Source organism: Pituophis catenifer, unplaced genomic scaffold, assembly GCF_029215685.1.
Source record: "Pituophis catenifer annectens isolate HBS135680 unplaced genomic scaffold, rPitCat1.0.hap2 SCAF_7, whole genome shotgun sequence".
In the NCBI taxonomy this organism is placed as follows: domain Eukaryota; kingdom Metazoa; phylum Chordata; class Lepidosauria; order Squamata; family Colubridae; genus Pituophis; species Pituophis catenifer.
This window is the reverse complement of record NW_027256887.1, coordinates 62,027,750-62,052,658: the sequence shown is the minus strand read 5'-3', so window position 1 is coordinate 62,052,658 and position 24,909 is coordinate 62,027,750. Positions and strand designations below refer to the sequence as shown.

General features: G+C 38.8%; 2 protein-coding genes across 2 annotated transcripts; one reads left to right on the top strand and one right to left on the bottom strand.

The window, feature by feature from the left end:
* Nucleotides 1–8,819: 8,819 nt before the first annotated feature.
* Nucleotides 8,820–14,467, top strand: TOMM22 (translocase of outer mitochondrial membrane 22). Its single transcript, XM_070947005.1, has 4 exons — nt 8,820–8,933; nt 9,205–9,323; nt 12,184–12,301; nt 13,840–14,467. The coding sequence occupies exons 1-4, from the start codon at nt 8,829–8,831 to the stop codon at nt 13,912–13,914; spliced, it is 417 nt and encodes a 138-aa protein (XP_070803106.1). The 5' UTR covers nt 8,820–8,828; the 3' UTR covers nt 13,915–14,467.
* A 429-nt stretch (nt 14,468–14,896) lies between these two features.
* On the bottom strand, nt 14,897–24,519 carry JOSD1 (Josephin domain containing 1). The gene is made up of 6 exons (XM_070946758.1): nt 24,481–24,519; nt 23,383–23,810; nt 22,992–23,228; nt 18,506–18,634; nt 18,216–18,410; nt 14,897–17,008 (listed from the first exon to the last, which is right to left on the bottom strand). The coding sequence occupies exons 3-6, from the start codon at nt 23,174–23,176 to the stop codon at nt 16,909–16,911; spliced, it is 609 nt and encodes a 202-aa protein (XP_070802859.1). The 5' UTR covers nt 23,177–23,228; nt 23,383–23,810; nt 24,481–24,519; the 3' UTR covers nt 14,897–16,908.
* Between the last annotated feature and the right edge of the window lie 390 nt (nt 24,520–24,909).

Genomic DNA, 24,909 nt, shown 5'->3' with positions numbered 1-24,909 from the left:
ACCGTTTCCCAATTTTCAAAATTGGGATTAATAAAGTCAATTTGGAATGGGAAAAAGCATCAAATCTTTTTTTATTAGATATTATATTCCATAACTTTCTAATTCACATCATTGTTTCCAGAGATATTAGAGTACTAGTATAGTAAGAGTAGATGCTAATACTGTCCATCCAACCAATATATTCCAAAATTGGTCCAAATTGGAAAATTAACATTAATTGTTGACTTCCAGTATCTAATGGTTGACAGTGAAGTAAAGAGCAAATAAAGAATAATGTAGATAAAAGAAATAATGTGAATAAAATAGGAATCATACAGAGTCAGATATATGGGCTCTGGGGGACCCTCTCTATTCATATTATTATAAGGGGAAGACGTGCTTGGATACATGAACTCTGAGAGACTCTATCTAACATTATTATAAGAGAGGAAAGTGCTTGTTGGAAATTACATTAACAAACAGTTAAACCCTTTTAAGTGGTAATATATCTTCTGATACCTAGATGTCAAGGAAAGGACTGCTATATGGAAAAACATCTGAGTGACCTGACTGTGAATGACACAAAGACCTATATGTTACAAAGAGTTACTTAATCCAATGAATTTACCCAAGGATAGTAGTAACTCTCCCATTAGCGACTCTGAGCACTTAAGAAAAGTTGTGTGGCTAAGATAATTTTATAAACTAAGATTAATGCTTTAAGTAATTAGATGAGCTTATTAAAAGTAAATGTAACCATAGAAGGAAAATCGGATGTATGATCTCATGATTAACCATATATGGAAAATGTATGATCTCACTGAATCCTTTGTCTTAGAAATGTATAAAAACCATTGTATCAGAGTTCTTTCTTTGTTCAAAGCTTCAGGTACAAATCTGGCTCTGAACCTTGCGCAATAAACTGTCTCTGACTGGCCTGGGAATGTTTTTTAGTCCTTCCATTCCACAACATTTATGGCACCCTGGCAGATGGGACTAGAGGACAAAGAACTTTTGTTCTGCCAGACAGCCTGCCCCAGCGGAACCGACGCCTCCCCAAGGAAAATCCACTGGCCGGCCATTAGGACTCCTTTGAAGTCCACGGAACTTTTCGGTGAGGAGGTGCCGTAACCTGCTGGCGAAACAGGCTAGTCAAGGATCTTTAAAGGCTAGCCAGACACAGAGACCTTAAAGAAAAGAAAGAAAGAAAGAAAAAAAAAAGGAAAAAGAAAACAGGTAAGTATAAATCAGAGAGTTAAAGTCTCTCTGTTTAGAGTACCCACCCGTTAAAGGGGTGGCAGAGGGGACCTGATCACTCTCCTGGGAGACCAGATGGCATTCTGAAGTCTCTGGAATTAAGTATTTAAAGTATTTAATTAAGTATTGTGTGGGATTGTGCGGGTGGTTAAACCTCTGCGGTTCTCATAGACGACTGTCGGAACGTCCAGCGTCGTGAGCCAGGGGTAGTGTTGTTAGAAGGGTGGTAATAATATTGATCAGTGGAAGACAAAAAGAAACCCCCCCCCTTAATTACTCAAGTATCAGGCAGAGTTTGCTAGGGTCTGTTTGATGAAAACTAAAGAAAGGGGAGAAAATAAAACCTTATGCAATAAAAGTTTTTTTTTAAAAAATGTGTGATTTTATGTGTGGTAAGAGAAAAGAACTAATTGCAGTGTTATAAAGTTTCTGATAAATTGCCATTCTTAACTAAGAATAAAGAAGACTTTGTTTACTGTTCTTCCCACCTGGGGTTTAGCAGGCCGTAAAGAGGAAAGCCTGTCTAAATGGGAAGACTTGATCAATTTGGTGTGATTTCTGTTAAAAATATATATATATGATAGTGTGTAAATTTGAATGGAATTGATTGTGATATTTTTGGCTGGCCAGCAAATTAAGTAAACTTGTGTTTGAATAATTGTAATGATTGGTTTGCATGAAGTGAGTTTTTTGCATGTGAGATTGGTGTACGCAGTTTGATTGCAGTGTGAATGTGAAGTGTGTTGAGGGTAAAAGTTGGTGAAAATGCACTTTAATTCCCCTTCATATAATTTGTGGGAAATGTCTGTGAATTGTGGAGGTTAGAGAGAAATGCAGAATGTGTTGCTTTGTTGGAAGAATGCTGAATGAAGCAGGTTGCCTGCTTGGTTGCCTGCTGTAAAACTCTTTTTTTTTCCTCTCCCCCCTCTTCTCCTTTGGAAGTGAGAAGCAGGAAAAGGGTGGGCTGTTGGATTTTTTTTTTTTCCAGCGGACATCTCTCTCTCTGCTGAAAGAGCAGAGAAAGGAGGGGGAAAGATCGGCTAATGTGGTTTTTGCTGCTGATCTCTTTAATTTGCATACGAAAGCTTTTCTGCTCTGAATACAATTTTGATTTTATTTTTTTTCTGGAAATTTTTGAGGTTTAAAACGCTTAATTAAACCTATATAAAAGAAATGATTTTGAAAGATTTTTTAATCTGACTTGCATTTTACTAAAGGCAGAGAATTGAAACTAAAGTTTGATATATTTCAGGTTTGTTTGTTTGATTGTTGTTCCTTTCGAAGAAGGAGCTAATTTGTTTATAAAAGAGAGATATTCACTAAAACACAGAGATGGCAAGCTGAATAATTATAGGGAACAAACAACTACAAAGGGTTAGGAAAAACAGAGAGTGAACTATAAAACTATTACTTATTTGCCAGATCCAGGACAGAAGAACCTGATCACAAAGACAGGATTTAACCACCATAAAACCATCACACACACAAAATAAAGAATTCACACACCAAATCAAAAGATGTTTTTCTTTGGGAGAAAAGGGAAAAATGGTTACTCTTACAGTTACGACAGGCTAGCCTCCGAACGCTGTGCTTGTGTTTGTTTCTTGCCTGCCTCCCCAGAAACAATAAACTGATTCTACTCTCAAGCAGCTGACCTCCAATCATTTCGAAGTAATCTCCCAGCCGGGAGTTTTGAATTCAGGAAGGGAAAGCTCTGCCTTTCAACAATTCTTAAAGGGAAAGGCTCCTTTTTCCTTCCGACAGGAGTAGCGTCTCAGCCTCTATCTATAAACAAGCAAAAATTAAGATAGTTCTATGCAAAATTAATTGTATCTGGACCTTGGAGTTTGAAATGGGAGGGACATGAAAGAGGGAGCCTTGAAAATTTGAAACAAGCTTTTACCAAGGCTCCTGTATTAAGTTTACCAAACTTGGAAAAGCCATTCAATCTCTTCGAAAACACACACACACACACACAAATGAAACAATTTTAATGCAGCAGACAGACTTGATTGTAACTACAAATCACAATTTGAATCAAGCACAGTTCTTAACCAACACCAGATCAATGGATCAGTTTGGATTAGAACATTATGGTGTTGAAGTGATTGATTTACAAACAAAAATAAGACCTGATTTGGAGAAACACCCCCTGGAGAAAGGAGAAGCAATTTGTATAAATGGTTCCTCTAAGGTGGAAGGGGGAGTACGGAAAAATCCTGGAAACAAGGGGTTTGCCTCGAAATTGGTCTGCTCAAACCTTTGAATGGTATTCATTAAATTAAGCTCTATGGACAGGGAGCCTGGATAGCTCAATAGACAAATGCATTGTAATTTAACACCAGCTGTCTGCACTTACTGTCAATTCAAATCTCACCAGGCTCCAGGTTGACTCAGCCTTCCATCCTTTCTAAGGTAGGTGAATTGAGGACCCAGTTTGTGGGGGCAATAAGCTTACTTTATGAAGGCTATTGCTTAACGCATTATAATCCTGAGTCTCCCGGAGAAGGGCGGCACATTAAAAAAAAAAAAAAAGGGAGGGGGGATGCTGGAGACTGTATGGGGATGCTGTATGCTGGATACTGTATGCATTTGGGATAGTGCATTCATTTGGCAAAATATGGGTGGAGTCATTGGGGAATTCAAGCTATGCAGATGAACTTTTAAAAAGCTATGGTTGTATTGGGATATATCCTTTAGTAACATCAATTATAAACAAATGTTTGAAGCTGTCAGGAAACAACAGATGGGTGGGAGACCACCAGCTTTAAGACCATTTCAATGTATTCATGTGGATTTTACAGAATTGCCAAAAGTGGGGAAAGTAAAATATTTATTGGTCATAGTGGACCACCTCACAGGGTGGGTTGAAACTTTTCTCTGCAGTAATGCTACAGCAACAGTGGTGTCAAGAGTTTTATTATACCCAACCTAGAAAGATTATCATCATATGAACTGTTGTTTGGAGTAGTTTTCACTACAGGAAGCATATGCATTAATTTTCTGGAAACCAGAGACAAAGTATTGAAACAATATGTGTATAAACTGTCCAGATATTTTAAAGTTTTTAGGAAACAAGGACTATTAGCCCAAACACCACCTTTGAAGTTTCCAGTCCATAAATTCCACCATGATGATTGGATGTTCCTGGAAGGAAGTGAAAGGGCCCATGCCAGCCCCAAAGGAGTGGAAGGATTGAGTGGTTGCCTATGCTGTTTCCCAACTGAAGAGGACTACAACTGCTCAGATCCCTTTGCGCTCTCTCCCAGATGTATTAGTTTTGTAATTGTGCTTTTAAGATCTTAGGAGGACGGTCCGGGATTCACTGGATGAGACTGAAGCCCGCAGACCAAAGTGATCCAGTCACATACCAGGTGACATCAACTGACCGGCCGTTGGTGTTGAGGTTCAAGAAGAAGACATCCTGCTGAGCCCTACCGGTAACGGGCACTCAACGCGCGGTGGTGATCGTCAAGCTTTGCTGAACCACCCCGGAAGCTGGTTCTCTACGCACAGCCGAAGCTTGGAACGGAGGAAGACAACATTCCATTGCTGTAGTTTGTAATGTAAAACCCATTAACAGTGATAGTATCCAGTAAGCACTTATTAAAAACACTCATGGTTGAGGAAAATTGGGGTGTGGGGACTCTGGGCAACAGCTACTTTAGCCCTTCTGTTGGTATTGTTTAATACGATTGATATTGCCCTACCCCAAGTTACACATATCCCTAACCCTCTTCCTAACATGGTGAACTTGTAAACTTCGGGTCTTGCGCTCTTAAGGCCTTGTGGGTGTGGGAATAAAGTCACTATGATTTATTTGGGGTTGTGGGTACTATTAGCCAAGGGTCTAGTGAGTGATGCTAGCTTGAACAGTAGTTCCCCAGGTTGTGTGGTTGTTCAAGAAATTCCCCTTGTCTCTGCGGAAGGATTTGAAGATGTCAAGAATCCCAGGGGACCTAGCAGCATCAAGACACTGAATGGGGACACTTTGGGTCAAGTCCACTCCCGCCAACAACGTGGCATCAGAAGGTGGAGTGGGTACCTTATTCCTAAACCAACTCCTAGACCTAAGGTTAAGAGTTTAACAATCCCGGTACAGGGGGGAATAGAAGGGCCCCCACAATAATTGAAAAGAGGAGATTGCATATCAGGGATACTGGAATTGGGTCGAAACCTTGTTAAATCATAGGGTCACCTTCCCTGTGTGTGTAGAGACATCAGAAACCTGGTAGGCCTATAGGATCCCTGACAAAAGAACAATGTCCATCAGAAGTGTACCTTGGTCCTAGAATGAACCTTAGGGATGTAAAACTAACCAAAGATCTTTTTTCCTTCTGCACACCACTCACTTTCTCATCACCACCAGCTGCCATCATCACAAAATGGGGAGAATGGAAGAGGTCCTGGAAGGTATCCAAGGAAAGGTGCACTAGTCTGTTCCAGCCCCTCGCTTCACTATCTGGTTCTCCATTAGGTCCAACACAGGTTTATGTGTCTTCTTTCCTGCTGGGATACTACCTCCCGGTATCTTTTTGAAGGTCCAATCCTCGGAGATAAGCAAAAGGACCCTTCACTAAAAGTCCCATTACAGCCGCTGACGGGAATGTTTGTGGTGGGGGCTTTTGGGGGTCTGGATTAATGCAAGGAATAACCGAGCACATGCCTTTTCCGTAAATCTTCTTATGTGAAAGGGATGCGTATTTATGTTTGCCAACAAATTGGACTAGAACATGCACACTAGTACTCCTTTTTCCTGAAATAGATGTTGTCAGTGGAGAACATACCATCCCTGTTCCTCTCATGGGGCATGTTCAGAAACGGGTACCCATCCTAATCCCACTATTAGTAGTCATGGGAATAGGAACTGCAGTGGGTACAGGGGTAGGTGGTTTAACACACTCAGTAATACAGTTTCAGCAATTATCAGAAGAAAGCCTGAACCAAATTGCTGGAACCCTGGTGAAAATCCAAGACCAGATAGAGTCATTGGCGGCAGTGGTCCTACAAAATCGACGTGCCTTAGACCTTGTGGCCACAGAGAGAGGAGGTATGAGAAGATTGTTGTTTCTATGTGAATAAATCAGGTGTGGTCAGAGAAGTTGCCAAGGATTTGCAGGATAGGGCATCCAAGATAAGTCAGAGGTTACAAACAACTGACAGGTGGTTTTCTTGGTTGCCTGGATCCAGCTGGATTAAACAAATGTTATTCTTGTTGATATGGCTGTGGCAGGCCTAGCTTTTATTCCTTGTGCAGGCCTAGCTTTTATTCCTTGTGCAATCCCTGTGCTGAAACAGCTATCTATCAGAGCAGTGAAAGAGATACAGACTGCGAAGGAATTAGTTTTGACAGAGCGCTTTCTTGAAGAAAAAAAGTTTCTGAAACAGACACATATGTCGAAATAGGGTCTGGGAAAAGAATGGAGGGAGTACCTCCAAGGATTAATAGGGTGAAGATCAAGAAATACCTATCTCTTGCCTAGATTAGTCATATGTTGTGGGATATTATATGTTGGCTTTGTGTATTAAGGGACATAGAGTGTTGTGTAAGAAGTAATGGAAGTTTATGCATGGAAAAACTTCCACAGGGGGGAATGAAGTAAAGAGCAAATAAAGAATAATGTAGATAAAAGAAATAATGTGAATAAAATAGGAATCATACAGAGTCAGATATATGGGCTCTGGGGGACCCTCTCTATTCATATTATTATAAGGGGAAGACGTGCTTGGATACATGAACTCTGAGAGACTCTATCTAACATTATTATAAGAGAGGAAAGTGCTTGTTGGAAATTACATTAACAAACAGTTAAACCCTTTTAAGTGGTAATATATCTTCTGATACCTAGATGTCAAGGAAAGGACTGCTATATGGAAAAACATCTGAGTGACCTGACTGTGAATGACACAAAGACCTATATGTTACAAAGAGTTACTTAATCCAATGAATTTACCCAAGGATAGTAGTAACTCTCCCATTAGCGACTCTGAGCACTTAAGAAAAGTTGTGTGGCTAAGATAATTTTATAAACTAAGATTAATGCTTTAAGTAATTAGATGAGCTTATTAAAAGTAAATGTAACCATAGAAGGAAAATCGGATGTATGATCTCATGATTAACCATATATGGAAAATGTATGATCTCACTGAATCCTTTGTCTTAGAAATGTATAAAAACCATTGTATCAGAGTTCTTTCTTTGTTCAAAGCTTCAGGTACAAATCTGGCTCTGAACCTTGCGCAATAAACTGTCTCTGACTGGCCTGGGAATGTTTTTTAGTCCTTCCATTCCACAACAACAGTAGGTAAACATGATATAGCTCCAGATTTGGAAAATTGAATCCTTATTAATTGGTAATTGCATTTTTATAAAGATATTCTCAGAATTGAAGAACCTTATACAAATTTTCTAAAGAAAATTTATTTTCTGAAAGTATTTTCCAGATAGATAAACTGGAATTCTTCTCAGGATATAAATTAATCTGAAATAATATTTTTAATGGAATTCTATGCATTGCACGTTTAGTTATGAGGGGGGACAAGGCATATTTTTCCCTTTTAAGATATTTTATGCAATTTGCAGATCTAATCAGACCATTTTAAAGAAAAACATTGCTCTTTAAATCTACTTTCATATTTTAAAATAAAATTAATTTTATTAATTGATTTTAATTTTATATATTAATTATAATTCTTGACACAGATAAAATACAGGAAAAATGGCCATTTTCAAGTCAAATTCAACAGCAAATATTACAGGAATCTACACAGTAGCATTGCTATATTACCTGGGAGGGAGGGAGGGATGAAACTAAGCTATGATTTAAATAACCATGATTTACTGAATAATTTATGATTAGCTGGCTTTGTGCAACATGGTCATAAATCATTATTTAAAAGGTGGATTCATACAATACAGCGAACCAAAATCACTTATGATTTACCATATATGAACTCAACCGTTAACTTTTTTTCTTATTTTTAGAATATTTCTTTTTGTAAAGTTGCAGTGTTTTAGGATTTGGTTTTTTTCGTAATAAATATCTGCAACCCATTGAATGTTCTGGTATAGTCACGGCTAAAGTCAGACTTTAGCCAGATAGGTAACCCTTTCTTCTGTCCTCATGTCCCAGGAAGAAAAAAAAAATAAGTTGAATTTCAGTCCCAAAGCACAAAACTTGGATTTAAAGAAACACCCTGAATTCCTATCTTTACCTTGGAAATAAAAATGACGGCATAAAGTAACACTGAGGAAAGGGAGAGGCATTAATATTGCAGTTCCTGCTTATAAATCAATATATGCACTTCCTCACATCTTCCTTGGGACGCATGCATCCATTTTTACTCTAGGCCACTATTTTTTAACCTCAGTTAACTTTGAAGAAGAGTCCACCACGCCTCTTAAAATTTCCCAGCTTGAGAAACGCTGGGCTAAGCCTTTGCGCTACCTTCGCTTGTTCTTCCCGTGCGCTATGCGTCGCTGTGCAAATTGCGGAAGGGCCGCGGGACTATCAGCCTCCAGATCTTGACTTCCGGGCACGGTCTAGCCGCTGCGGGAATCCTCCTCGTTCGTCATCCTCTCAGTTGCAGTCATGGCCGCCTTGACGCCGCTGTCTCCCGAAGACGTGCTGCCGTCCAAGGGAAGCGCCGGCAAAACGGAGGAGCTGGAAGAGGATACAGAGGAGGACGAAGATGAGGTAAGCGGGGTCGTTGACGCGGAGCTCCGTACGGCGCCTTGGCGTAAGCCGTGCGAGACTTGACCTCTCTTGGAGGCGTGCCGAGACGGCCGGGCCCCCACGAGGTCAGTTGGAGCGTGTTTGTGAGGGCGCGTTGGGAGAGGCTCTCCTTGGGAGGGATGCGTGAATAGTCGTTCACACAGGTCTTCAACTCCAGGTTTGGGGGGGTGGGGGAGAGTAGGCTGGAAGGTCAGGCAGGCTCCTACTTAACGTTTTTCTCTCCTTGTTGCAGCTGGATGAGACCCTGGCAGAGAGACTTTGGGGTCTCACAGAGATGTTTCCAGACAGCCTTCGATCGGCAGCTGGAGCTACCTTCGACGTATCCCTTTCCGTAGCTCAGAAAATGTACAGGTGAGATAAGGAAATGAAAAAAACTGGACGGCCCAAAGATGCTGAGATGATTTTCTGAGGGGTTTAATTTGTTGTGTCCGACCCATTGCGACCCCCATAGACAACGTTCCTCCAGGCTTTCCTGACCTCTAGCATCCTCTGGAGTCCATTTAAGCTCACGCCAACTGCTTCAATGACTCCATCCAGCCACCTCGTTCGCTGTCATCCACTGCTTCTTTTGCCCTCAATCTTTCCCAGCATTAGGGTCTCCTCCAGTGAGTCCTTCCTTCTCATTAGGTGGCCAAAGTATTTCAGTTTCATCTTCAGGATCTGGCTTTCTAAAGAGCAGTCAGGGTTGATCTCCTCTAGGACTGACTGGTTTGATCGCCTTGCAGTCCAAGGGACTCACAGGAGTCTTCTCCAGCACCATAGTTCAAAGTAGTGGTGGGTTGCTCCCGGTTCTGTTCAGTTCTATAGAACCGGTAGTAAAAGCAGGCTCCACCCACCTGCCACGACATCATCATGGGTCATATGCGCAAAAGCGCGCGAGCAAAGCAAGCACGCATGCATGCTCCCACTGCGTACCAGTAGTAAAGGTAAGTAGAACCCTGATTCAAAGGTTTAATAACCTACTGCTATTTCACTGTTGTATGTCGTTATTGCAAAAGGGGCACAGAACCTGTTTCATATACAGGAGGTACTCCTCGACTTACAACAGCTCGCTTAATGATGGTTTGAAGTTACAACGGCACTGAAAAAAGTGACATGACCATTATTCACACTTATGACCATTGCAGCATCTTCATGGTCATATTGATTTACATTCGGATGCTTAACGACTCATATTTCTGAAGGTTGCAGTCTTGGGTCATGTAATCACCTTTTGCAATCTTCTGACAGGCAAAATCAATAGGAAAATCAGATTCATTTAATAACGGTGTTACTAATCTAACAACTGTAGTGATTCGTTTAACAAATGTGGCAAGAAAAGTCATAAAATAGGGCAAAACTCACTTAACAAATTTCTCACTTGGCAACATAAATTTTGGGCTCAATTGTGGTTGTAAATTGAGGACTCTATCACAGTTGGCTGGAGACATTTCTTCATTTATGTGGCTGGAATCGGTTCCATTTAAACAGTTCAGATGAAGCTAAGAATAAAACTTCAACTTGCAGCATGTAACATAGCAGATCATTCCTTGTAATCACAGTTGGTCTATTGGTTAAAATACCTGGCTAGAAAGCAGCAGACCATAAGTTCATGAAAGTCAACTGAGTGACTTTGGGCCAGTCACTCTTTTTCAACCCAGCCCAGCTCATAGGATTGTTATTGTGGAGTAAATAGGAAATGGAAGGTGTGTTGGATATGTTCATTACCTTGAGTTATTCGTAAAAAAAAATAAATAAACCCAGGATACAAATAAATAAAGTAACAATTAAAATGCAAACCAAATAAGTATTGAGTCTGCTTAAGGAGTCTCTTGGAAGCTGATGCATAAAGATACATTGTTGATGATATCAAAAGCTGACGAGATCCCAGAGAGCCTTCATTGTTAATTATGATTGAGATGTTAGTGTCACTGAAGTTGTGGTTGAGGGATGGACTTAGAATAGCATAAATTGTAAATTATGTGATTATCTGCAGCATAGGCATATTTATTAATATTCTAGTCAATAAAAGTTCATTATTAAATATATTGAAGTCTTTGTTTTTAACACATAATTAAAATTAAACACAAATATTCATGTATTTTATATAAAGCTATATAATTAAAAATAAACAGAAGCCAAATAGAACTATCATAAATTATAGTTACAATTTCTAGATATTCCTCCACAAAATTTTGTTTGAGAATGCTTTTTTTACCTGCATGTAATGAAATAACACTATTCAAATATTTTTGGGTAGTAAAGCAACTATATATTACAGCCTTTCTGATCTTGCTGAAATTCAGCAGGATGACTAAAGGAGCCCAGGATAATTCATGGGATGATGTTTGTCGGGCTGGGGGTGGGGGGAATGGAGGAATGGGTTCTACATATAGAACCTTGAAGTCTTAAAGAAAAGGCAGAATTTAAATCTATGATTCACATTTCTGCAAGATACATCTATTAAACCACATCTATTTCCTGTATATCTCTCTCTGTCTTAGACAAGTCTATATCATAACACCTTTTTTATTCAACCAAACTTGGATTTTATCCCCTGGTTCTTTTTAGGAAAGGTATCCTATAACCTTTGGTGGCTAGATTGCAGATTAAAATAAAAATGCTGTATATTCTGTTTGAAAAGCAGGAGTGTACAACACTTTGCGTTCAATCTTCAAAAAGTGTGTCAAAGCATAAATGTAGCATGTTTACAGTGCCTTAAAGTAGTTGCTCCCTTTCTGTGATCATGGAACAACTATGGAGGACAGTTGTGCAATCCCATAAACAAAAAAGATATAGCTGTTTTAAAACATTGCAGACATGTTTTATGTACATGCTGCTGTGCATTTGAAGTACCTTTTGGAAATCAAACCCTAAGTGCTGTTCATTCCTGTTAAAGAGTACCAATCTTAGGGTCACAACTTGTTCCACAAACAGTAAGAATTTAATTTTTTAAACCCTTTACAGTATGAAAACATTAGTTTTAATTACATATAAGTTCAAAGATTGAGTGAAATTAATATATATTTCTTTATGCTTTATGATAGGTCTGAATGGTATATTGGTAATTTTAAAAGATGGTTTTAAAGATTGTTATGAATATGTAGTTTGTATATGAATTTTTCTATGTGCAATGGGTCACTTTCATACTACAATTGAGGTCTATAGAGTAGCTGCTTTCCATCTCAGCAAAAGTCAGACTATGCTTCTGTTTTCTCCCATTTTCCCAAAGATTCTCAAGGGCAGCTTTATGGATTGGGACCACTTCTTTCATGATCCTAGTTCTTCCTGTTGTTTTTGAAACTGAGAAACTGCAAATGGAGCAGCAGCAGCAGCTGCAACAACGACAGGTAAATACTGTCTTCTGTAACTAATGAACCTAACCTTCCTTTTGTCTGTGAATGTCATGTATCTTTCATACTCCAATCTATTAAGAATTTATAAATAAACTCATTGGAGAGCTAAGTTTTATTTAATGTAATTTTTCATCTGTAATTCAGCTTCTATACTAATCTTCTCTAGTTTTTCATTCAATGTACAGTACTGTCTTGGAAGTATGGACCAACGCATTTGGAAAGCATAAGATTGGTGAAAGTTTTGTATATCTATCTGTTTACCACAAGAGTTAGTTTTAGTGTAATAGTTAAATAAATGCATTGGACCAGAAGCCAGGAAACTAATCCTACCTTTGATGCGGAATGCAGCTAGGTGACCTTGGATCAATTGATCTCTCGGCCATAAGAAAAAGGAAGTGGCAAACTATTGCTAAAAATATGTTGCTACAGACTTTCATGGCTGGCATCAATCAAGTGATGATGAGCTTCCAGACTTAATGGCTGAAGTCTAGTGTTCTAGAGTCCTAACAGCTGCTGGTAGTGCTAGGATACCAAAAAAATTAGATTGCAGCCTGTTAGCTCATTACCATTTTTGAAACAATTGCCAAGAAAATGGAATGGTCTTGTCCATGTAGTTGATAAGAAGTCAAAACTGACTAAAAGAAAATACATATATACACTGTATGCATATATGTATATATTCAGCATCCCTTTAAAATATTCATCCACAATAGTAATATCAACAATGTAGTCTCATTAGTCTATGTAGTAATTCACATTAATAAATGTGCACATTCACACTTTTATCAAAGTGATGCCTGTTTATTGTTCCAGTTATTACTGGATGTGATAGGTATTTTAGCCTTTATACTGGTGACCATAATTCTCATCTGAAAGGAGCACATTTTATAGTGATTGGTATGACTGCTGTAATATTTCATTTCAAGTGCTTTCAGAAAAACTCCTCTGACAATGCTTTCTTACATAGTAAAAATGTTACTTCATCATGTCATTTTTGTAAACACATTGCTTTCTTACAGAGATGAGTAAACTTATTTCTGATTGTTAATTTCCCTCTCTTGCTGGAGTATTATAATTACCTTGAAAATATGAACAGAATTATTTACATATTTAAAATACAAAAATAAAGCCAATCTGATAAAATAGGAAATGGAACAATAGCGGCTACTTTCTGAGAAAACCAAATATTTAAATGAATTTTTCTCAGAACAAAACTTTCCAGGTCTCATACCTAACCAGAATATTAAGATTTGGCATAGTAAAGCATTTGCACAATGCAAGATCAAAAACATGAGTGAATTTACAAATGTTGCTTCATATACAGTAAATCTGATAATCATATGAACTAAGAAATATATTTTTGTTAATGATAGACTACAAACAAGAAATGCTACATTTGTATTCTTTATGGTGATGTAAGATAATTGTTGGATTTATGACATTTGAAATGGAAATTCTTCTCAAATAAGTTACAGAAATTTGAATGTTAATTTGGCATTTCAATCATTTTGACATGTTTTCATTTCTTACAGATCTTATTAGGACCAAATACAGGGCTTTCTGGAGGAATGTCAAGTGCTCTGCCTTCTCTTCCTGGCAAGATTTAATCAAATCACTGGAGCCATATTATTATGGAAGGAAATACTGAAATTGTTTATTAGGCAGTTTTTTTTCTTTTCTTGGACATCTGTTCATGATGGAGGCATACCCCAATATGTATTTTATGACACTGACCTCTTCTTTAATCCTTAGGCAATCATGATTTTTTTTATTCCTTCCCTCAGTTGATAATCAAAGCAATTAACAAGGACTTTTGAAGCTTTTATTTTGGTATCCTTATTTCCAGGAAACCACCTCAGGACATGCCAGATTCTGGCCAAATTTAGTTAGCAATGTTGTCTATTTAAGTCCTGTGTTTCTCTCCTGATATACTGAAGATGGATTTTAGAGTAGAAACAGCAAAAACAAGCATACATGCTACAAGTACAATGGAACAGTCTTTTGCATACTAAATTTCACTGAGTGAGCTTCTATTTGAGTTAGATGTTGTTTCAATGCTGAGGGAACCTTAGATAAGTCATTTTCACCAATTTTGCTGCATCTCTATTGATACTGAAGTCCGCTACAGCCCTTTTGTATTAAATAGTTTGAGTGCAATCATGGAATGTTTTCTTTATTGTTTCAGCTTACTGGCTATACAGTTTCTGCTTAATTGCATGTTACGATAAAAAGTTGACCACATGGACAATTGTTTTCTCTGTTGAGCCACATTTTCAAACTGGGTATTAAAAGGCTTCTAGTAGAGTTTTAAGTCTTCAACTCTAAATCAGTACCTTAAAAAAAAAAATTAAGATAGTTGAACTGGCCATGGGGGGGAGGGAGATAAAAATCTTCAATCCTTAATAAGGCAATAACTTTATTAGACCAATTTCAGAGTTATAAAATAATCTATGCTTCTGAACTTTTCTTTGGCTAGAATATCTTAAAAACCAATGAGGAAAGTTATAGTTGATTTATGAGATGCACACTTTTTCCACTTTTACAAACAGAGCAGCTAAATTTCCACACAAGTATCAGGAGAACATTGGGAAAGGTTTTCTCATTTTTAATATTTGGTTAAACAAAATACATCTCTGTAAACAAACCCAAGACAAAGCTATAACAAAACCAAACAAGCAAGAAAACAATCATGGGCTTTTCTATTCCCAAGCAACTGGACTGGGCTGATTATTCTCCTCCCGTGCCATAATTCTGGTTCTGAAGTGTGTATGATTATATGTTCCCTTTTCCTGAGCTGCTGAATCACACCACTTTCCCTATGGCCAGAACAATGACATCAATATACCGAAAGGAAAGGAATAACTTTACTTTTAAAAAGATACTTGTATATTACGCACTGGTCCATTGGCTTCCATGCAAACAGGGTCTCTCCAAAGTGCTGTTTTAGTCAGCATAAAGAATAGTGTCTTTACTGCTGATATTTTTAAAATTCATGAAAAAAATGGCTTCAAGTCAGAAGCAGAACTTCAGGCCTAATGTTCTGCTTATGAAAAATGCATGTGTAAAAATGTCAGCTGGTTTTACCACTGGAATGTATAGTCCAGAAGAAAAGAGAACTTCTATTAAACTAGAAGTATTCTGTTTGGACTGTAGTACATGCAGAGAAGTCAATTCAGTTTCCCCAGTATATGGCTGCAAATTATCTAGGCATCAATAAACAAGATTCGTCTTGATCTCATTGTCATCCTCCAAGTATTTGATTGAAAGGAGAGTTCAAGTACAAAATTGAAAGGTGTCTATCTTGCTTTTACTCAAAATAGAAAGCAAAAGGCACCCTTTACAGTTACAAGAGTTACTTTTGCCCTTCCTTTACCAGGATGATGCTGGAAACATAGGTCCTATTCCTGATATATCGGGACTAATGGAAATGACACTTAATGAAAAATGCAACAGGGTAAACCATGACAAGAATAAATGAGGCACACTTAGATGAAGTGAAAGGGAAAACTAATAAGGTTCCTGCCAGTCTTTAGCTTTTATTAATTTAGTGGGAAAGAGAGAGATTATGATTTCCTGCCAGATGGAATGGAAGAATGTAACTCAGTTTACCTGCTTTAAATAGTCTTCATCTACCCGCATCAAACTTCCCTAGAAACTTTTTAACCTCAGCTATTATCAGCTGAAATAGGAACAAAATTAATCATTGAATTTGTTCCCCACAATAGGTTGCAAAATTAATATTTGCCCTTTCAACAATGTTCTACCTTACAAAAACTTGGCTATAATTTCCTTTTTTGTCATGATTTCATCCTTAAGAAGTTTGTTGATATATTCCCTGCTCAGTGAATTATTTCCCTGAATCACAGGACAAACAAGATAAATAAAAAGAGGCTATATCTGACCCACCTAACCAAAAATAGTTGAGGTTTTTGAAAAATAAGCATCGATTATCTCCCCAAATTATTCACTCTTTCATTCTCAAATCAAAAAATGTCAAGTATGACAAAAGAAAAGCCCCAAACTCCGATAGGAGTTCCAGAATTATGGTCCCGTTTTGTCAATATGTCCCCTAACTGTTGGCACAATTGCTATTTAAATGGGGAATCCACAAGCACCATACCATTGCTAAGAGTATCTAAAATTTCCTGAGAGACCCATACCGTTTGCAAGTTTCTTCAACTTAAGTTTGGTAGAGAAGGGAATCATAGATATGAAGGGAACATGCCTGGCCTCAAACCTCTCCTGAAGGAGAGACAAACCATCCAACTATAGAGACTCCTAGAGACAGTAGTGTACAATTCAATATAAAGTATTTTAGGATGGTGGGTAAGAAAGTGAATCAGAATTTAATGGAGAGGATTCCATTTCTAATTCATTATGCATTATAATGAAAGAATGCAAAACTGGCTTCTACCTCTTCCCCTATGTCCGGCTTCAATAATCTGGTTTGGCCCTGACAGTACCTTGTGACTGCCTTATTGCACCTTCATAATGGAAAGTTCCTGGGGAGAGTATAGTGCTCATTATCCACATCACAGGACATTAGAAGTTGGAAGGGAGAAGGACCAGTACTGTAGTGCAAAGATAAGATATTTTGCAGGTCATGCATCAACTCTCCAACTTTGATGTACTTCTACCTCCTCAGGTACTACCAGCAGAAGTTCACAGTTCTTTCCTTGCAGCTGGTTTCTTAAAAACTTCCTGTGGAAATAAAAAGAAAGCACAAAAAGGCACAAATAAAGTTTGAGTATATTTTGGAATTTTTGTAAACAGCGGAGTGTTAGGAATATGCAAACTATTCTGATAAATTCCACTCTCCTACCTGTTGTTCTTTTATTATGCTCTCCAGCTATAGAGACTTGGAGAAAGTGTAGTAATCAATGAAATGAGGCATAGATAGCATCTCTGCTGGATTTACTGGAGCTAGTTAATGGAATAAAGTGGTAATGGAAGAGATCACTAAATTATATATTCAGAGATTGAGAACCATTTTAAATATAAGAATAGGACTGCTGCCAATGGCTAAGTTAGTGCTAAATTCAAGAGTTGGAATATGATATATGGTACTGTGGTTTTTTTAGGCAGATTATCAAATACAGCAGTGCATTTTACCTCAAAAATAGCTTGCTTATATTGTTGAGTCTATGACTAACCAAGCATAAAGCTATGTTGCTCTGTTTAGCTTTATAAAATGTCACTGTAAAAATACACTTTGCATATGCTATTGGAAGAAGCCACAAACTAATAATCAAAAAAGTCTATTTCTTTGTTGATTTCTAATAATCAGAGAAGTCTAATTAATGCATGAAGAACAGTGCATGCTCTTCATGTACCGAGGTTGAATCTTTATTGGATTCAGCAGACTCTACTTGAAAGAAATGTCTTCAGATGGGCTGTTTCCTTCCATATTCCTGAGAACAAACTAATTTAAACACATGAAAAATAGCAAACCTGTGGTTTGGATTTGCTGAAGCCCAAAGCAACTAGAACCTCTCTGTTGTGCTATCTTGGCTAAAATCTAACTGCTGCTAGTGGCTTGATCTTGGCATTAGATAATTTAGTGCATTGTACAAATTTTGTTTAATTCAAATGTAATCCACTGAATTCGGCAACTGATGCTATTTCCAAATACTGAGTATCTCAGTTCAAAACTTATCTGCCATAAGTAGTGAAATAGTTATATAAAAATGTAACTATTTTATTATCTTGACATGTGAGGTACATGAACAGAATCCAAAGTGAGACAATTTCAATTATCTTTGTTGGAACATTTGATTAATTTGAAGGTGTTAGTGGAGAGAGGGAAGGAAGATTTCATTGCCTAAAGCCAAACAATGTTATTCACAGATAAATTCACAGTGTGTGCAGATGAGAGCACTCAGGTCTCAGATTAACAAAGACAACCTACCTGAGCTCACTTTCACCACCAATCCATTCAGGAACCTTTAGTTTGGAGTCAAGGTTATAGTAGGTTCCTCCCACTTCCCGGACACAGATCCAATGTTGCCGTTTAAGAGGGAGTTTCAGTGGACCCCAGCAGAGGCTTGAGGGCAGATTCATTATGAAACCCATGACATTGGAAAGGACAATTACGTTAACATCCCTGAACAAAGAAAGAGGAAGGAAAAAGTAAATTCTTACATCCTTTCAAATCAGCCATCCCTAATGGCAATAAATTTATATTCTGGATTACTCTACCTGCGCTTATCCCACCAAACTGCTTCATAACCTTTGGTCTGAAGAGCTGCCATGATGACATTCACATCATAGTTCCCATTCCCCAGCATACTTTTCTTGTGTGGTGTCACCATCGTATTGGGAGATAGCCTAGTCATCAAACAAATAATACAAATAAATAAACAATGAGACAATGTACTATAATAATTAAGGTGTTGACTTGTCAGATTCTTGGCTGCCTCATCTCACAGAAAGCATGATTCCGCCAATAAAAATCTTTACAAAGATTCATTGAAAGAAGGCAGAATAAGGTTACAAAAATTTCAACAACTGGTTTGCTTTCCTCCTTTAGAATTTATTTCCTAAGGCAGAGACTTTCTCCATATCCTAATGACTCATACTTTCAACTAAGAACAGTTTTCTTAGCTGATAATGAAGGAATGACTAGCTTGTTAGAAAGTAGATCTCTCTCCAGTTCTCAACATGCTATTACATGGAGACTCAGTTCAAGTTCCCATTTGACCACGGAATTCACTATATTACTTTAAACCAGTTACACACATAGAGAACAAGTTACGCAAAGTATTTCCTGTAAAAATAGCATTAGGAAAAACCCTTCTAGACATCACCTTGCAGAGTATCAGTGCTTGAAACAAAGAGTTTGCTATTCCAAATCATGAAAGAGGTACCGTATTTTCCGGCATATAAGACGACTTTTTAACACATTAAAATCTTCTCAAAAGTCGGGAGTCGTCTTATACGCCGGGTGTTGTTCTGCTGTAACCAGGCAGACCAGCCCGAAAGGCTCCGACGAGTCTTAAATGGCTCTGGCGATCCAAGCTCTGATGATCCCAGCTGAGTTGCCTGCTAATCAGGCAACTCAGCTTGGATCGCCAGAGCCATGTAAAAGGAAAAAAGTTTTCCCCCTCCAGCTTGCTTACCTTAGCTGCTAGTCGCAAAGCTTGCCTTGCTTCGCTTGCCTGAATCCATTCCATCAGCAAGCAATTCCCTGCCTGCAATCAAGCAGGCAGGGAGTTGTAGACTTCAACTCCCAGAATTCCTCAGCCAGCAAAGCAAAGCTGGCTGAGGAATTCTGGGAGTTGAAGTCTACAAGTCTTAAAGTTGCCAAGGTTGGAGACCCCTGCTCTATTGGGTAAATTTTTTTCTCCTTTGGGAGCTTTAAAAAAATAGTTAATTGGGTTTTTTGTTAAGTTGTTCTTTTTTAGACCTAGCCATTTAAAGTTTAGGAAGTTTTAAATTTAGCTTTCATATAAAAATAAAAATAAAATAAAATAATATTTGTGCAGCTTTTTGAGATTTAGTGTGTTTCTGTAGTGTTTCACTCTAACTACACAAACACACAAAATCTCACAAAGCTGTATGTGGAATTTTGTGTGTGTAAAGTGTGAAAGTTGGGTTTTTGGGCTTTTTGTGGCTGTGTGAGGTTCCTGCTTGTTGCAGGGGCCATTTTGGGTCTAGCACAGCTGCTTTTACATTGTGGGTGAGCCAGTTGATATTTGGTGTGCGTTGGAAGAGGGGTAGTTTTATATGGCGAGTATAGCCCAAACCCTATATTTTAACAGGAAAAGTCGAGGGTCGTCTTATACGCCCAGTCGTCTTATACGCTGGAAAATACAGTACTTAGGTAGCTAGGTTGAATAAAGATTCCTATTAAAAATCGCCAGTACACTTTAATGTATGCGCTTGCAGCCCAAAACTCTGCATTATTCTCTCCAAATTCTTGCCACATATGAATTAATAAGTCTGTAATTTTCCTATTTTCAAGCATTTATTGAAAAAAATACTGCTAACACACAGAAAACATTACAGAACCTGCAACACAAGTTTGCAAAACAAACTTAAAACAAAAATATAAACTTAATTTTAAATAAATATGATTATAACAAAGACTTTAACATACAACACTTTTAAAAACATTTTAGGAAAAAATCCCTAAGTTTTGAAGACATGATATAAAAGTCAATGAGGAAGCCAGATTCACTTAACAGCTGTGTTACTACTGTGTTAACAACTGCAGTGATTCATTTAACAACTGTGGCAAGAAAGATCATAAAATTGTTTATCATCATTAACCCTGGAGGGGTGGTACTCCCCAGACAGATCTGTTGTGCATCTTGGGTAACCTAGACTCACAACTCTTGCTTAAAGAGTAGATGGCAGTCGTGGCTAGGATGCCCTTTGCTCAACTTCATATTGTGCATCAGTTGTGCACTTATCTGGATTGTAAAGTTCTGCACATGATCACATGCCTATATCTCAGTTGGATAACTGCAACACCCTCTACATGGGGTTACCCCTGAAGAATATTTGAAGGCTGCAGTTGATGCAGAATGCAGTGGTGTGCACAATCCTGGGAACTCCTAGGCCTGCACATGTAACACTTTTATTGTGTGAATTGCATTATAACCAGATTGCTTCCGGATGCAATTCAATAAGTTGGTTGTTATTTTTAAAGCCCTACAGGGCATGAGTCTAGGGTATCTGAGGAGCTGTCTCTCCCTGATGGGACAAGCCCATCCTACTCACCTGTGTGATAAACTTCACAAAGTTTATCATTCAAAATTCACTAAGTCACAAGAATTAACTTTTAATGCATTGCTTCTTAATGCATCTTGAAAAGCCCAGATAAGGTAAAATTCTTATTGTATAAACACTGCAAGGAGTTATTGAATCAATTGCATTATAGTTTTCATTTTAAAAACTATTAGAAATTACCATATTTCAAAATATAAAGCATGATTTTATGCATTTACATTACTTCTCATAAACATATAAAGAAATCTAACCATAAAACAGTATTTGAAAAATGAAGTTTGTAAATAGCTGGGGGCACAGCTTTTCAACTCAAGGCAAAATGCAATTACAATTTTCAACAGAAATCATCCATTATTGTTTTAGAGTTTGATATTGAATGTAAAACATATGGAGAGTAGCCTTATCCAACCAATGTTCCATCTAGTTCAGTATTGACTGGCAGAAACTCAGGTGGATATCAGATATTCTTCTCAGCATTACCTAGTAATTGCAAGAACCTGGACTGTTCTGCATGCAAATCAGATGCTTTAACAGATAAGAATTTCAGTGGGTCCTATAGGAAGTGCCAATTTATCCTAGAGGCAGGAATAGCACTTGGGCAGATGGTCCCTGTATCTTTCCAATTCTTTAAGGAAGGTAAGGGATTGGACTAGTATCTCAAAGACTTCTCTATTCAAAAAAAGACTTCAATGGTACTATATTTTAACATGCATCAAGATGATTTCTAGGTTACTTATATAAAAATAGCCATATCAGATGAATTGTGGCAGTATCATAGCTACTGTGTAGAAAAACGCTAGCAGTTAAAGCCAACCTCATAAATATATAACTGAGAATGAATGAAACTAGACAATTTGTGTCCCACTGGGTCATTATTTCAGAGATATTTTCTTATCTAAACAGAGAACAGGATGAACAAAGGTGGGCAAAAAAGCAGTGGAAGCAGGATTGACTTCTCACTTCCTGATGGCTTCCCCATTAACTTTTCTTGTGGGAATCTGGCAGGGAGCATCAGAGATCTTTCTTTCACTCTTCTTTTCCCTTCCCTTTTCAGTAGGTAGATACATGGCTGCTGCTGGGTGGGGGAGGGAGCAGGGGATTGTGAGACTGGCTGGAAAAATGTCACAGAACATTGAAAATGAAGATCATGTGACTGTAGTAGTAGCTCAGCAGTGCAGCGGCAGCACTGAAGCAACTACAACTTCCCCAAATTTCATTCCTTGGGAGTCATGGGTCATGGATTCTGGACATATTCTATAAATTAGCCCATTTGAGGTATCTTGGTTTAAAAACTATTGCTCTATGATGCACTATTTCACCCAGTTAAAGGTCATAAATAGAGTTTAATAGCATATAGATATTAAACTGAAAGTTTCCTTTTTTCATAGCTTTTATTCATTTGTAAATCAGATAGACAGATGTCTTAGGCACTTGACAGGAACCCTTGCAGTCAAAAGGGGACAGGAAAGGACAGGAACACTCGCAGACCTGCTGATTAAGTTTCCAGCAGAAGCTTAATGGATTATGGGCCACCAAATGCTCAATAACTAGAGTTGAATTTTATATCAGGAACTGGTATCAGTTCCCCTTAACAGAAAATTGTATCTAACTACTGATTCATTCATTACATTCTTTACATTAAAAATGTGTAATATAATTCTAAGTGACTTTTACTTCTTTCCCTGAAGTTAAGACAGGCAGGTAGACTAATTTATGAAGATGAAAATGAACTGAATGATAGAAGAGCTTAATAAAGCATCAGAAAACGTATCTTTTCTTTTATGTACACTGAGAGCATATGCACCAAGACAAATTCCTTGTGTGTCCAATCACACTTGCCCAATAAAAAAAAATTCTATTCTATTCTAAAATCACTGTAAGATCTAGTCTAGTCAACCAAAGAAATGTAAGCAAACCCTCCACAATAATATGATAAAACCATTTTTCCTACCTCTGGAAAATGTCCTGTAATGTGTCTCGTGTAAAGGCATTGCTGTCCTGGAAGACGTTATTGAGAGCATGGAGGGCACATAACTCTCTGCGTTGTTTTTCATGATAAATGTGCACTGGCATCACCTGTGGCGATTCTGGCGATTCCGATTTTGTTTTGTCACCTTTCCATGGCACGCAACTCATTTTTTTAAAAGTGGTGTTGAAGTGAAGATTGGAGATAATGTTTCTGAGGGTTCTTTTTCAAAAGAAACAAAAAGCGAATTGCCTTTTTCTTTATAGACAACTTCACCACAAATAGTAGACCTGCAGTTGGATTTCAATTGTTGTCTTTATTTGATAGCTGCAAAAGCAACTTCAAAATTTGAACCATTCTTCTTCCATTCTCTTACCTGCTTCCTTATTTTGCAGAAATTGCTTTTAGTATATTGTTCTCTTCTCTTCCGATTTTTCCCTTGAAAAATTGTTTTGAGAGAATTTAGCATAGGAGTGTCAGACTGAATTGATCACATCGCTCCTTCTCCTCCATTTCTTTTGGTCACTGATGACTGTAAAGCCAAGATCCACGGCCCACCTCTCTCCCCAAGATAGGAAAAGACAGTCCAAAATTAAGCAAGCCCGGGCTTTTATTACTGTTCATAAACAACCCCAGCCCCCCAAGGAAAGTATCAAGTGCATCTTTGCATTCTGGAAAGAGTTAAAAGGCCTCCAAAACGCAGAAATCAAAAGACAGGAAGCTACTTCTCCCAAGATAGCAGGAAAATAAAAAGCAACCGCTCCACCTTCGATAAGCAAAGATTCCTTGGCCGTCCGCCTATTCCTGATGGAGAAAGAAAACATTCAATTAAGCATAGCATTTTGCTCATTACTGTAGAGGGCAAGGAGGACCATCAATTTTAAAACAGCTCCCAATAGGCTTCTCAAGCCAGAAATACTCCCCAACTAACCCAACAAAGATTCAAGGCCTGCGCTTTTCTAGCCAAGATCCACCCTCGGGGAAAGCTCTCAATCCTCCAACCGTTTTTGGATCCTTTACCACGACAAGCTGTCACGCGCCATCAGAGGAAAAAGCCTCCAGAGCCGAGGTGTGGATCAAAGGGTGCGTGGCCGCGGAAGGGGACTCGGTGTTTACAATCTCAGCCGTTCTGGCTTGTCCTCTCCAAACCGCAGCGGTACAGCCAGCAGGCCCCTTCAAAGCGCCCCTCACTTTCTCGAGGTGGGCAAACCAAAGTCCCTCCTTCGAGAGAGGAAGATAAGGAGGGCGGCGGCGGGGCTAGGATACCTCCTGCACCCTCGGACCAGGTCGAGACCACCCCCCCACCCCCACCCCCACTACCCGCGAGGACGGCGACCGGCCAGGGGGACGCTGGGGAGAGGACTCCCCTACCCAAACGGCCCCAGAGAGCTCCCAAACCCAAGAACCAGGCTCCCCGCCAGTGGGGAAGGGGAAACCACAACGCCTCTCTTAGAAGTCCCGAGGCTCTACTCACCTTCCAGCAGCAGCCCCAGCCTTCTTGGACCAACAGCCACCTACCCCGGCGGCGCATGCGCAGCCCTGCACGGAGTCCTGGCCCGTCGCGCCAACGCTCGCTCGGCCCCACCGCAGCCTGACGTCGCGAGCGTAAGCGCTCCTGATGTCAGACACCGTCCGCCTTTCAAACCTCCGCCTGCTGGAGCGGGTCCGCTGTTTGTCTCTAGCCGGGGGTCTCTGAAAATTGAATTCTGCCTATCGCAGGCTACTGAGGTGGGGGTGGGGAGGACTCAGGCCACCAATCTACATTACATGTTCCATTATCTATCTATCCCTATGTGACTATCATTAAATGTTGTATCTTACGATTCTTGACGAATGTATCTTTTATGTATACTGAGAGCCTATGCACCAAGACAAATTCCTTGTGTGTCCAATCACACTTGGT